Genomic DNA, 15,424 nt, shown 5'->3' on the forward strand with positions numbered 1-15,424 from the left:
TGCGAGAGTTACAATGTGTAAACGCAATGCCCGGTTTGTAAGATTTATATACGATTTATATCAATATCTCGTGAAAAGTAATGTGAATGTACACGGAAACTATCGAACTTCGATGTTTGCAGACATTCAAAAACATTTCAAGCGTCGAATCGTGTTTTAATTTAGACACTCAGTATAGTTTAGTATGTTCACATATATTTCACACATAACGTGAGGAGTATCGGAAATACTGACATAGCAACAGCAGCCTAACAAATCATGCTTGCGTTATGCGTTTGAATTTAATATTCATTATAACATACCATAGCCAATTTATACAAATATTTTTATTAGAGAGTAAAACGGAGAAACGTAATTAGAAGAACCTAGGCAGCAAATTAAGGACAACGATATAATATAGAAATGTGCGCCAGGCATAAAGTATTAAATAATCAAAAATCGCCAATGACAAATTGCATAAAAAAATATGTAAAAAATATGTTATATCTTAATTGAATTCTGCAGTATGAATACTGTTGTCATATCTGTTTATTAATAATATTAAGTCTTTCAATATGAATGTATATCGTGAATGGCGTCTGTGCAGTTTCCAAAAATGTGTATTTCATCATAAAGGAAAAAATACGATTCGTTTCTTGCTGTATAAATTTTTATATTGTGTTCTATTCTTTGAATGATTTAGAAATGCAATTAATGGCACTCATGTTTTGTGTATATAAATTTAAAATGTATAATTGTCTGCTTTTACTAAAATGCAAATGTATTTTGCTGTTGCAATTATCTCCTTAAATTGTTTTGAGTCGCTTCTTGTGATATCATTGCTGATAAAGTATTCATATACTTTTATTTTTATAAGTATATATATATGTATGGAATTTTGAAGCTACGTAGTCGGCATCGATTCACTACTCGGCATCAGATCGTATGCAAAAAGGCGCTCGGTCTCTCTACAAGCAAGGATATCTATTATGTGAGATGTGCCAATATACTTGCCGCTTACATTGTCGTTAGGGCACGCGCGTCGCACGAGCTCCGCCGTCAATTATCGGAAATTGGATAATTTAGATTAGAGATTGGAGACTTACTTCCCGCAAATCTTGCAGGGGTAGTGAAGTGGGGTGGGCGCGGGTAGTTGTTGCTCAGAACTAGTGTGAGTTTGTGAGTTGGTGTTGACTGTGGCGTGGCCGGTATTGCCGATTTGGGCGGTTTGGGTGCTCCCGGCCATCGTTACTGTTACACTTCCGCTAAAGCTCTGACAACACAAAGAAAACACAAAGCCAAAATAAACAACACAAACAAACGACAACGGCGACGACAGATAAGTAACGCAACGGTCACACAACGCACAACATCCTCGGTCCTTTTAAAATAAAGCGTGAGAAAACGACGGATCAACAATCAATCTCATGCGACACTTAATATGTTCATACGTATGTACGCGTGTAAGATCATTTCAGACATACACCGAGTACAAAATCAACATTTAAATATCGAAAAGCTCAACTATTCGCAGCTGCAAATTGTTATATATATATTTTTTATTTTAAGAAATAACAGGTGTGAAAAAGTTTCGTACTCGGAGTGTGTGAAGAATACAGGATATGCGGTGAGCAGCAAACATAGAAAGAATTTATATAAATGTATTCCTTCTTCTCTGTGAACCAGTTACATTATTATATCGTGTTATATTATATTGTAATTCACAATGTGTACTGCGCGTATATATATATACATATATAAATTAAAAGGCAAAAATCTTTGGATCTGAATCTCAATTAATTAAAACTGAATAGTTATTATTAAGAGTTAGATATATGATTCGTGTAATCGTAAAAGAGAGCACGGCATTACATAAAATGTTCCTATAGAAGTATTTGAGAAGTGTCGCTACTCACATCTGGGCAGTCGTATGCGAATAACCTCAGCTCTCCTTCGCTGGTGGTCAGAGTCGCCGAGTTTTCTCTTTCGTTTGTTTGTAGCTAAACGAACAGAAAAGTACGGAATACGTTTTACGCGCTCATACAATTAAATGAGATAAAGCAGAAAGCACAAAGTGCATTCAAGCTTACCAGGGCACGATGAAGGACTGACTTGTCTTCACCGAAGTCCATTTCCGTCACGGACGCGATAGCGTCGCGGAGTTCCTTGGTGTCCTTGTTGTCCTTACTCTCGCTCTTGATCTTTGGTTTTCCGTGACGAATACGCAGCCTCTTGTACTCGTCAGGGCAGAGCCTCTTCCAGAGGTAGTAGAACTGCACGCACTGCTTTGCGGTCTTGGCGCCGACATCCCGCGAAATTGCGGTGAAATCCTTATTGTACTTGAGCAGTCCTTGATAGAACGTGTCCATTTCGTGTGACGTCCATCTGTCGGACTCGTGGCACTCGTAGCTGAGCAGCGGATGCTCCATCGGAAGCGTGGGTGTCGGTCGCATTAATTTTACCATCGCTTCCTGAAACACATCAATTAACGTTAGCGTAAGCGAAATATACAACGAGGGAATACAATTTTTTTCATGTTAAAAGAGTATTTAAATATTTTTTAAAGAATATGTCTATATGTGAACTACAGTAAAAAAAATATCTTACATGGATGTTTCCCTTGCACATGTGCAGCAGATGAAGCGCATACTCCTTGTTTCTACCACCGCCCGGCACTGCGGCGCAACATGCGAACTGCAGATACATCTCCACTGCAAGTAAGCCAACATTTGTTGTTTGAAGCCCGTACATTTTATACATTAATACTTCATTTGCAAAATGAGAACTCACGCTCGGTGCTCGTAAGCACATTGTTTATGCCGGGATCCCACAGAAGATGATCGGCTTCCGGACCGTCTTTTCCACGATCCCCGTCGCGCTCCACCGGTGGTATCGTGGCTTGATATCTCGTGCCGATGTTGATCCGCGGCGGCGGGCCGTCGTTCCCCTGAGAATCGTCCGAGCTGAAATCCGAGTCTCTCTCATACTGATGCAATCTAGCGTATAGTCCCGGCCCGGGGCGAGACGGGTCCAGAATCGGCGGTGGCGTGTAGCTGCTGTCCCAGTGGCGGTCGCAGGCCTTCCGCAACCGTGACGGATAAGAGTGCGAACTGTTGGCGTATTGGCCGCCGTCCATGCGCGGCCTCTTCCGACAGTGTCGCACGGGACTGCCAGCGGGTAAACTGCCGGGACTGAGAAACACGTCCTCCACGTCCAGCAGCTCTTCCTTGATCTGCTCAATGGGCACAGGTAGATTTCCGACCACCGGTTTGTGTCTCAAGATGTTGTTCTTTGTCGTGTGATTGGTTTGAACGAGAAACTTGACCGGATTGACGACCTGCTGCTGATTGAACTGTCCCGCGCTGTTGCATTGCTGCTGGTTCGCCGTTTGAACGTTCAGACCGAGATTCACGGTTACCGGCTCGACCTTCGGCGTCGCCAGACGAATCTCCTTCTTGAACGCCAACGCTGGACTCAGCGAGCCCGCCTGCACCAGCACGTTCGTTTTCTGCAGACCTGCCGTCTGTATCAGCTTGAACTCGCCGTTGTTGTCGACGACGATGCCGGCCAGGCTGCCGTTTCCGAGACCGAAATCCACCAGATTCTGGCTCGTGATCAGCTTGTACGATTGGAATTCGAATCGTCTGCGTCCGGAAGTGTTGAAGTCCTTCGGGGTCGACGACAGCAGCGGATCTTCCGAGTTCGGCATCATCTGACTCTGCAACGCATGATGTGGCGACACGGGAAAGCTGCCGGTGCCGGTGAAGGTGACCGGGCCTGGCGACGAAACGGAGGACGGTGGGAGCGAGGACAACGGCGACGGCGCCGGGGTCGCTGACAACGGGCTTGGCAGTGGCGAGTGCGGATTCGGCGAGCCGGACCCGTACAGGTCCGCGTCCGCCTCGGATTCGCCCGGCAGCACCTCGTTCAGCGCCTCCTCTACAGCCGCGGCGGATGACATCGACGTGGTGTAGAACGCCGCCGAGAGCGGCGACGACACCTGTCTACAGCTCTCCGGGTCCTCCTGAGGACTCAGCAGTGGTAAACTTCCGGTAAGCAAGCCCTCCTGGCTGGCTGGTGGCGTGGGATACGTGAAGCTCGGGCTGTCGTGTCGCGTCAACGGTGACGGCAGAGGCGATTGGGTGGGCAACGTATGTGGACTCTCCGTGTATTGCGCGGCGTAAGTGCTGAATTCGGCCAGTGAGTCAGGTAACGGCGAATTGACCAACGCTTGTAGATCCGGATTGACAGTGTGCTGCGATGAGTACCGGTCCTCCAGCGTGATATCCTGCAGCTGCTCGGTGGATTGTTCTTGCAACAGGCTGGTCGTCTGAAACTGTGAGACGCAAGATCAAAATAAAAATACTATTTATACAGAAAAATTTATTTTAAAGTTTTATGTCAATTTCTGCAAAAATATAATATAAATTAATTAGATTCTCTTATTTTAAACCTGAAATTCTTAAAAACGTGTTCTTTGATAAGAAAAAATGATGTATTGGAATAAATAGAAGCCATATCAAACTTGTTGTAAATCATATTAATTTTTTCACATAAATTTATTTGTAATTTCGAAGTAAATGGTTTTCAAACTAATCTTTATTAAACATTTTTATTTTAATTTTTTTTTTTTGACAACGTATTGTTAAAATTTATAGTACCACCTTTAATAAAACCTTTTATAATGTAAAAATCATGGATTTTATTTTCATAAACGGTTTCAAAGAGAGAAAAACAACTCTTCATCTACTTGTTTATGACACGTTCATCGGATTGAAAGTAACTCAAAAGCATAACTTTTTTGCACAAAAAAACATTTAGTTTTTTCACAGTGCAACGCAAACATTTACGAAACGAGAAATAGTCTGAACATCGATTCGAGTATTTACCTGAATCGAGTCCAACTGAGTGGCGTGCAGAAGCACGCTGTCAGGAACCGTGGTGACTTGCTGAAACACTTCGTCCTGCAGACTTGGGCTAAAGTAACCACCGTCTTCAGCGTAACCGGTCATCGTGAAGCTTTCCGTTACCGCAGGTTGTGCTTGCGGCTGCTGATTATTCGGTTGCTGATTAGTCGTAGCTGATTGCACAGGCTGCTGATAAGTCAGGTGTAATCTCTGCCCCGGATCGGAGGTTGTTCTCTTCACAGCCACCTTCGCACCCTATAATTTATTCGCAAGTTGCACGTGAAGTCCAGAATGAGCGTGATTACATGTTAACTTACATGAACATTATTAATGTACGATATTCCGAAAATAATGATAACATTTTTTTAAGTAGATACATCTTATTACGTTAAACAAAAAAATCCTAATAAAGTTTTAGTCCGCAAATCAAATCCGTTTCCAAAATAAATGACGATAATATAGTTGCGACGCGTTGACTTTGAACATTTTAAAAATAAGAATTATATAAAAATTGTTACAAATAATAATCATTTATTATATTGTTACTGTTTGATTTGCAAGCTTTACTGTGATGATAAGATCTGAAATTTTCTGAGATGCGAGTTTATAAAAAATTTTAAATGCTGTCTGTGCATCTCTCTGAACACAATTCTGTGTCTTCTCATTATAGATATTCCTTTGAACATGTGCTGAAAGATTTCTTTAAAAAATAAATTAAAAAATCGAAGACTACAATAATTATTTTATTTATAATATATTAATTATTACGAAAACGATTAATTTTATGTCCCAAGACTTTTTCATTTAATTCTACAAGACTTGTCTGCTTGGAAAATTTTGCTATTACTTGTAAAATACATTATATAATACACTAAAATGTTATTGTTACAAAATTAAAATGTCTAAATAACGATTAAGCAATTTCTCGTGTGTGCGATATCGTACCTTTAGAATCAGATCGGCCAGAGCTTGCGCTTGAGCCTGATTTTGTGCGTCCTGTAATTGCTTTTGCACGGTTGCGTGGCTGCCCACGGTAACATTGGGCTGCCGGAAGTGTTCACCATCGGAAAGCCGACGCGCCTTCTCCCCCGCCGCCAAGGGCGGTGGTGCTGGCACCGCAAAGCTCGTCTTGCCGGCGATTTGCGAGACGGCATCGGCTTGCGTGGTGAAGACGGTGGCATTCGTGCGAGGCTGTTGATTGCCATTCGCGTCCGCTGCTAAAACGTATACATTTCCTACTGAACAATCTGATTGACGCAAATTTTACCTTGCAAAACTTGACAAATTAATTTCAATAATTTAATTTAATTTAATTTATTAAATTACCGCAAATATTGTTAAATTATACAATCGTGCGAGTGATATAACGTTTATTCGAGGACTACTATGTACATGTGTATTTTGGCTAAATGGTTCACCCGTACTCGTCTTTATACTTGAGAAAAAAAAACATAGATTTTCATTACACAATCATATTTTACCTATTATTATACGCTTGAAAAGCAGAAACGCTTTTCTCGATAACGGTTGGCGGTAAACACACGATGTCTTTAGTTTGCTTTCGCATTTCAGGTCGAGAACAAACACCGTGCGCAAGAGGAGCCTCTCTGAAGACCTCGTGTTTGCGACCGCAGGAGATGGATTGGTCGGTAAGATATTTTCCCTTTTGCGAGAGCGACATAGTGCGCGACGCTTCGCGTTTCCGTGCGGAATAAACACAGAGAGACGAGCAGGTCCGCAGAAGACCGTGAAACGGAAAGCGGGAAAACGGAAGAGAGCACTCCCGTATGCATGAGCGGGAATACATATATATATATACACACATATATATGTACCCGCGTTCGAAATAAAAGGATCTTTTGTCGCCTCTTTTTTCCTCGATTCGCCCTTCACCCGACAATGACGGTCGCGAATTGCTGTTCTCTTTCAGCCGCTGCACACACGCGTTGACGATTTTTGTTTTCCCTTTGGCTTTACGTATATATAATTGAAGAGAGGAAAAGGGAATAAAAAGAAGCGCGTGGAGAATTGGCTGAAGCAACAACATACGTCGTATCTCTCCCACTCTCTCTCCCTCTCTCCCTTCCTCCTCCCTCTCACTCTCTTTCTCTCTCGTTTTCTCTCTGTACGCGCAATAAAAATTTTTCGGTACGTTGTATCTCTAAAAATAACAATATTTAAATTTCAAAAAAGCGGTGCGTGCTGGGTACGTCACCGGCATATCCTGAGAACGGTGGTTTGCTGGAATAACTGCATTTAAATTTCAAAAAGCGCTCATGCCGTTCCGGTTATAATATATTCCGCAGTCCGACGGACTGACTCAATTTTTACGAAAGCGCGCGGATGACAGAATGTTATAACGGAGCAGACATAAAATACCGAATGACATGTCGCACCGAATGAACGAAGAAAAAATATTAGTAAGCTTCTCTCGACAGTAATCACCGATCAGACATATTCCAACCAAATGTAACACACAATTCACATTCTTCTCTCGCATAAATATACAAGAATGAAGGCGAGAGATTTCCGAATCAACCACGGATAAAGTAATCCGTAATTTTTTAACACACAGGATTATTTCCTTTGGTTGCGAGTTCTGAAAAAATTTTTTAATAGCACGCAGCAGTAGGATTTTTTAGAATTTAATAAAAAAAAAGGAAGTGAATACGTATAACTGTGAAGCATATTACATTTTTTTAATTCACTCCAGGTTACAAAGAGTTAATAGGAGAGCGTATCTATTCGCTTATTTGGACCGCAGCGAAAAATATATCCGAACGCATCTCTTTCTTTCGCACTTGGCGCTCCACCGCGCGCCGGTAATAAATATTTCGCCGCGCCGCTGAAATCGCGGCGTACTGAAAAATATATTCCACGGCGTGCACAATCGTTCATGGTAGCCGTACAGCTCGACGGAAATAAATGTGCGTGCATATCCTGGACGCTCCCGCGGGGAGGGGAAGGGGCGAAAGGAGGAAATGGGATTCACCGGGTGTACAGCTGTATCGCGACGAAACTTTTCCACGACGATTTCATGAATATCCTTCGTTCTGGCTTCGAGCCGGCACCGAGCGGCTCTCGTTGCATTACATTTTTTTTCGCCGTTATACCCGTTCATCGCGGTCCACCGTGCTCTATACATTTTTATCAGCGCGTAGCGAATAATTAGCGGTGACGAAGTGACCGATGTTGTAATAAATGCGTCTGTGAATTTACGAGAAGTTCCTAATTACGTCTAAAGCTGTCGCTGTGACGGCAAACAGCCCCCCTTGTAAAATTAAAATTCGCGGAAAATATTATATATTTCTGTTTGTGAAGCACAACAAATACGCACTGCGCGGTTTGTCAAAAGCGCAAATGCGGTTTGCCCAATGATTCCATCGATCATCGGTGCGAAGGGCATATGAAACTTATGCATTTACATAAACCACAAATTCCGTGACCGTCCGTGTACGTGTGACAGCATATCGGCACACATCTGCGCGAGACCGCGTGATATTTTTACAAATTGCCAATCATCGATCGCGGCGAGGCAAATTGCTTCCAACGAGGCGGACGCGCGGACCTGTCTCCGGCCTGTCCTATCTGCACTTCGAATGGAAATCGTTGTGGCCGATGCAGCAGCGAAAAAGCCGAGCGGACAAAGCAAAGCTTCGTTTGCGCTCGTAGTCCACGTACCTACATGAGATAGTATTATAGGCATACGTGTACGTGCTGGAAATCAAGCACTTTCTCTCGACTACAATTTTTTTTATCGAATGTAAAGTAAATTCTTTCTCAGCGGAGAAATTTAACTAAACGAAAGAACTTTTATATACCTATTTTTTTTTTTAATTTTTTATCTTATATTATCTTATCTTGATATAGTAAAATTTTTAATAAAAATTCTGCTATTGATGAATATTTTAATACTGATAATAAAAGTCCAGTCACCGATAAATCGATTATTGAATTTATATAATTATACTAATAATATTCTTATATCAGGCGACAATATGTTTCCTTAAAGAATTAACAATAAATTCGATCACAGCTATCGGGCAACAATCATCTCGACATGTCACTGGTTTAATTCTTCGTCTGATTTATTGCATGATTATCATCGGACACCCGTACGCGTTCTTTGGTGTTGGCAGAGCGTCCGGTAGATGATATTTCGTCGGGCGACCAACATGACCGCGCGCGTTCCCATCGATGTTTCGTCCTCTCGTCCTCCCGCCGCCCTTTGTCAAAAATGTGTGCGCCAGCGTTGCTGCACCGCCGACAACCAAATAACGGTGCAACGCTGCATTCCCGATGCATCGTCAGCGACGCATCGCGCCCAACTAGCACGCTCTCGCACCAGGCAAATTATTTATCGATCGATCTTGTTGTGCGGCCACTTTCGAGGCTTTCAAAAAATAATGGCCGACAACAACGGATCGGGCTAAATGACTGTCAACAATCCCCAGCGCTCCCGATGGAAAACCACGTTATGTAGACACCGGTTTCTATTGCATGCTGATTAATAACGCGCTTGTGATCGAATATTCATAGAATTCTCGAGTCCGTTATGTGGCAGAGCGGAATTCGAAAAGGAGCTCACCCCTTTGCTGCTGGTTTATTCCACCATAATTCCACTATAACACCGTCCGACTAACGTCGATCTATACTACTTGAAACTAGGTTTTCTACTTGCTCTTCATTTGCGCGAACAAATACTGTATTTCTAATCAAACGTCACAAATTCTATGCTCACTGGAATAGACTCATTAAAAGGTAAAATCAAATCGAGATTTATCACGGGAAATGTTACACACTGCATTAATTTCACCTCCGCCGAATAAATTACATCGGAACATATATGTTATTCGTATAATGTATTCAATGTTACAAACAGCGCTGTACATTTCGCGTGATTCCCCATTCGCGCGCGAATTCTCGTTGTGAAAATTAAATAATCATTAAAAGCTAAATACTGGTGGTAGGCATTAATTTTTCCGGCGCGGAATCTTGATTAAAAGAAAAACAAACCGCGTATATCATTTCCTCCGCGCGTTCATTATTATATACGATTTAAAAATCTTTTTGAGAATTTTCAAATAGACTCGTATTTTGAAATAAACACACGCAAAATATATTTTTCGAAAGAATTGTAGGTAGCGAAAATTTTTATTAACATAAAAACGTTTAATATCGGCTCTTATCTCGGGAAATAATTTCGACCTGCCAAAGATTAACGGCCGGCGATCATCCACACATGTCCGCAAGAAGATGCGCGCACCCCGTCGATTATTTTGCGCTTATTTCGGGTTTACGGCCGTCCGAAAGGAGCGATGCAGAAGGCGCCGGGCCGGATAGCGGATTGTCCATCCCTCGCCGTTCTTGGCAGATGCCGAGGCGAAATCGCGCATAAATCGCTAACGACGCGCACTTTGTTACAAAAGCACGGGGGCCTGGAGCCCGCCGGGCCGTTCTGCTACCGCCGCCGGGCTTGTGATTTATCGCGCCGACGTGGACAATGCGAGAAATATTCTGGCGTGTTCGCTTCGTAAATCACGCTTCTTCGGCAGTCCATACAGTCTCTCTGCCCCCATAGAGAGGCGGCCCTCCCCGCGAAATATCACGGCGGGGGCGGCGGCCCTTTCCCCGTTCTGGCAAATGTACATACGTACGCGCACGCGAGAGGAAAGAGAGAGAGAGAGAGAGAGAAAGAGAGACGGAAGGAGCGGAATAGATGAACGGTAGGACACAACGGGGGATACGCAGCCGAATCGGTATACACGGTCGTAAATCACGCGCGGAATCGCATTCGCGGATTCTGTGTTCTCAGCATCGCTCGCCGGAACAAGTGTATTAATTCTTTTTTTTTTCCCTGCGGTTATGACACGTATATCACCTTCGGGATTCTGCAGGGAACAATGACGCGCTCGCGCCGCACCTCGCTCGACCATATTGCATCGAACGATGCGTCTCCGGCGCGCGAACGTGGAGCGGTAAACTTTATTATCGGTGTTGAGATTAATGTACCGCGTCATCGTGTCGTTACGAGAAAAGAACTAATAATTCCTTACCTGTCGTTCTCTTCTGTATGATCTTCTCCTCGATAAGCGCTCTCACGCTGACGGACGCCGTTTGCAGGGGCGGCCCAACGACCTCCTTCTTTTCACTCTTCTTGTTCTCCGCGTCCTGCAACGAGAGAAAGAGACACGTCGTCACATCGAGTCGAACAAGCCGTCGGTCTGCTTGGCGCGGATAAAAGTCATTCGGTATTGACTGCGCAAATTCTCTGCGCTGCGCGGCGTTCGGGAGAGGCGGGAATTTCTGGTTAAAAGTCTGGATTCTCGCCAACGGTACGATCGTTAACTGACGCGCGAGGAATAGTCGCATAAATCGATATCTCATCGCGGTCGCGTGACTGGAAGAACTGATTTCCCGCCTGTCGTCGCGTACTATTTCGGCGTACCAAGTATCTCGTTAACTGATCGCGGTCGGGCACGATGGAGCGGAAGTCTCATTGGTCCGCACGCGGCGCTAGGATCTTCGTCTGGGCTCATCCAAAACTCTGTAGTCTAACCAGAATCCTCATTGGACCTGGCCACGGAGAACTCGTGACGAGAGAACCTGGATTAGGAGCTCAAATCACGGGCAAATTGACGCGCGGAGTACTAAGGGAGACTACAATGGTGGACGGGAGGACGAAGGGCGAGCGGGGCCACGGAGATGCACGCTAATCACTGAGCAAGGCTAATTGAGGCGCTCATTGGATTATATCGTAATGGAATCTCTGGCGTATGCGATTCAACATCCTGTAATACGCCTCGGCACACTAAGAGAAGGCATCGCGTATCTAGGTGTCCGCGAAGAATCAGCGGTGTCTGATAAGCTTCGACTACCGATTGTGGAAACCCAATAGCGAAATGGCGTGTCGATAAATTTCATATATTTCTTGTCCTTTGTACAATTTAACGATATATACGCATCGGACACATTTTTGTTCAGCAAGCAACGCAAAAATTTTTCATACTTTTCTATCCGGTTTCTCATTTTTTTCAATCTCAGGAACATCTCTATAATTATTGAGATTCCTTATTTGTAACGTCAGCACATTTCAACCGCCTGCTATTAATATTGTGCTTCTTTTCCAATGCTCTCAGGAAGCTCTTAGTGATTCAATGCTCTTGGGGATTTCCAAGACGACATAATAAAATTCTCTTTCCACCTATTCATCCGTCTATGTTGCAATATCGATCTTTTGACTGAAAAAGCGACCGAAAAAAACGCGGTGTCACCGACAACACAATAGCGCTCTGCGGTATCGCGGATTTATCATCGTCGCATCGATTTATTATTATCCCCGGAGTCTCATTCGTATCCTCGCGAGCATCCACCCGCTTTCCGCGTCTCGCGGAAGATAAGCCGTTCTCGGCCGCGCGAACTTGCCGGCGCCGCGAGCTACCGCGGGCTCCACTTCCTAACTCACTAAGCGCAGGAATCTCTCAAAGTCCGCGTAATTTTTTTTTCTCCTCCTTACGCGGCGCCCCGCGTGTAAAAGTTATATTACTTAAAGTTGCCGCGAGTTATACGCGTCGTGCAAGCGGATTTCGCGACTCGTCCCCGATCTAAAGCGAAGCGGCGCTGCTGCCTTCCCCAGGCGGCGCCGTACGACCTCCGCGAGTTTCGGGACACGTTTATAATTAGCATACTAATACCGCCGAGAGGGTGCCGCGCGCATACATCTCTCGCATCTGCATCCCGCCGTTGTTGCTCTTAGTGGTCGCACGAACAATATATCAGTACGGATGCATACGTCATCATCATCTTCATCAAGCCGTAATGGCCCGGGCACACGGAGTCGGCGGTCGTCATCGCACCCGAGCCCGCAATTTCCTATCTCGTACTTCGATAATGCGAACGCACTTACGTACTCGCGGCGTGGGCGCGCGCATATATATATTATATATATCACGGCTCCCACGAAATTGAACTCTGTCTTTGACGGGGCGTACAACGCTCGCTCGCTTCATGAATATTGATCGGCGGCTGTTAATGCGCGGAATTGATTGCGGAACGTCCGCCGCGCCGCGCCGATTCCGGACTCATCAATTCGATCGGTGTCGATTCCAGCTACCGCGGTTATCCGCCGGCCATTGTCCGCGATTAGACTTTCGTGGGGTCCACGGTGACGCTTTTTCGCAAATTATTTTCGCGCTGTCCAAAAGGGAGAGAGTGCGGACAAAGATTCTGTGTAGCACTTTATCTTGATTTATCGCTTCAATTTTCTACTATTTTTGCAATTTTGTCCGGCCGCGGAAAAAGATGTATTTATCAATCGATGTTTTGTCTTGATTGATCAGTAGATCTGTCAGTATTCTATTTTACGACCGCGCGAGTAATACAATTCAGCTGAAAAGAAACGCGTAAACTATGTTTTAGAGCTCGTATTACAAAGAAGCGATTAATGGAAGACGCTGCAGCGGCGCTGCAATTTCCGATATTTCTTGTTCTTACTCCGGCTGTGCACGCCGGGATATCGATCAATCGATAGCGCTACGTGCGCGCGTATGTTTTCCAACAATTCCCTCCCCTCCGGACGATCAATCGTGCCGCACGTCAACTACTTACAGAAAATAAATCTGAAACGCGTCGGCGCAGATTTATTGCCAGCGATTTATCGCTCCGAAAAATCATTCGTCACGTGGCGAACGGGATGTAATGAAAAACGGTGCGTCGCGCGCGGGACGGGGAGCGGCATATGCGGGCGATTCTTACGAAAATGCAACGAGTTACACGCCGAGTAATTCGCTCGAGAGCTCTGAGAGAGAGAGAGAGAGAGAGAGAGAGAGGAGTCAACCCCGTCGCCGCGCGCGCGGAATTAACAGCACACCGCCACTTAACGAACCCAAATGCGGTGGTCGCTAACTCCTCTCGCCGCGAACACGCGCTTTAAACAACAGCAGACGCGGTTGTTTCATAGTGGACGGGGGCTCTTTCTCTCCTTCCGCTCACAATCCGATGAGTTTTCGTGTTTTGCTCCTCTCATGTCCGCCCGCACGACCCGTTTATTCCCTCCGCGCGCGTGATAGCAGCGTTAATCCAACGATATATATACATATCTCTCCCCGAATTTGAAGGTCCATTGAAACTTTTCAATAATTCCGCGCGGTTGGTGGCGCGCCCGGTAAAAAGCTCGTGGCGAGAAGAGAAAGCTCCGACGGAGAGAGCTTTCGTTGGTAGCGCCGGCGCCTGTTTGGCCTCGCTGGCTTGAACGCAAACGAGAGAGTACGTGGCGAGAAGGACCAGAGGAGAGGAGAAGAGAGGAGGGCAAGTGGAGGCGGAGGCGTATCGCGGTGAAAACTCCGAGTGCTCGAAACGAGAGCAGCGCCGTTGAAAACCCCGACCGTAACCAGTCAGATTCAATCTGCATAATGGAGAAAGCTCGAGACAATGTTTGCACGAGGCTCTCCGCGCGCGCGTGCTAGTAGGTTTTCCCGTAGTCTCTTTTCCTTTCTCTCTCTCTCTCTCTCCTTCGTCCGATCGGTCGAATCGTCCCTTTCCTCCCTCTGTCTCTTTCTCCGACCGACGGACTCACGCTGCGGATTGGTTCGGGGATCGGGTGGAACCAAAGAGCTTGTTAATGGGTTCATTTGGATTCGATCATCGCCTTACCTCTCCCGATCCTCGCCAGCGCTATCTCCACGTCTCTCCCTCGTCCGCGCTTTATCTCTCGCCTTCGCTGATTTACTCGCTCTCTCGCGCGTACCCGCCTCGTTTCCAATCTTTACTCTGCCGAGTCGTTACCCGAAGCGAGTCTTCCCACCCGCCCTTCGCTTACGTTAGCGATGAATGGAATAAAGAGTGACGGGCGGGACGAATTGCACCGGGCGAGGAGACAAGGGCGGAAGGTTACGCGGTCGTTAAAAACGCTGATTGGAGAATTAATCCGACGTATTTGTCAGAATCGCGAAGAATCCGGAACAAACGGTGAAGGGGGAGGGGGCGAAAAAGAGAAAGCAGTCTCAGAATCCGATGAGAACGAGCGATTACGCGCGTGACGGATTGGGAACAACTCATTGAATATTTAAATATGATAATAGATTCCTTTTTTCCACATTGCACACATTTCCAGGGAGTGCTTTTCGAAAAAGAGAGAAAAAAAAAAGATCCCACTAACATAATTTTACTTTTATATCAAATTATATATATAGATATATTATAACCTGTGTTTTTTTTCCCTCGTAATTCTCAAACTTTTATAACTCTCGAAGTTTCACATATTTTCGCAATCGTGTGGTAAAAGCTTCGCGGAGGGAAAAGTTCCGATTTATGCGCGGCGATTCAATACGTCGATTATAAAATTCTTCTTGCCTTCCGTCTTGCCCTTTAGTGCCTTCCGACCAGACCGGTTTCTTCCCGCTCGGCTTCTCCGGCACCAGTTACGTCATCGTCTTTCAATTGCAGAATAAAGAACATCCCCGGGTCCGCTATTCGCCACCCCTCCGCCCCCCTCCCGCCATCGGGAGGTGAAAAAGGGGAAACTTTTGTCCGACGAGTTT

The 15,424-nt window shown here is 45.2% G+C and overlaps 1 protein-coding gene across 15 annotated transcripts in view; it reads right to left on the reverse strand.

Moving 5' to 3' along the window:
• LOC105672654 (zinc finger protein 541) overlaps positions 1-15,424 on the reverse strand; it is a 403,799-nt gene that overhangs the window by 17,389 nt on the left and 370,986 nt on the right. For 13 of the 15 annotated variants that reach the window (XM_067354494.1, XM_067354493.1, XM_012367730.2 and 10 more), the window contains 8 exons: positions 10,943-11,057; positions 5,832-6,103; positions 4,869-5,141; positions 2,770-4,315; positions 2,587-2,690; positions 2,070-2,450; positions 1,896-1,979; positions 1,086-1,252 (listed from right to left, as the gene is read on the reverse strand). In XM_067354494.1, the coding sequence (XP_067210595.1) occupies positions 1,086-1,252; positions 1,896-1,979; positions 2,070-2,450; positions 2,587-2,690; positions 2,770-4,315; positions 4,869-5,141; positions 5,832-6,103; positions 10,943-11,057 (2,942 nt within the window). The remainder of the gene's footprint in view (positions 1-1,085; positions 1,253-1,895; positions 1,980-2,069; positions 2,451-2,586; positions 2,691-2,769; positions 4,316-4,868; positions 5,142-5,831; positions 6,104-10,942; positions 11,058-15,424) is intronic. The other 2 variants (XM_067354496.1, XM_067354507.1) reach the window with 2 other exon arrangements.

The sequence above is a fragment of the Linepithema humile genome, chromosome 4 (assembly GCF_040581485.1).
Source record: "Linepithema humile isolate Giens D197 chromosome 4, Lhum_UNIL_v1.0, whole genome shotgun sequence".
In the NCBI taxonomy this organism is placed as follows: Eukaryota; Metazoa; Arthropoda; class Insecta; order Hymenoptera; family Formicidae; genus Linepithema; species Linepithema humile.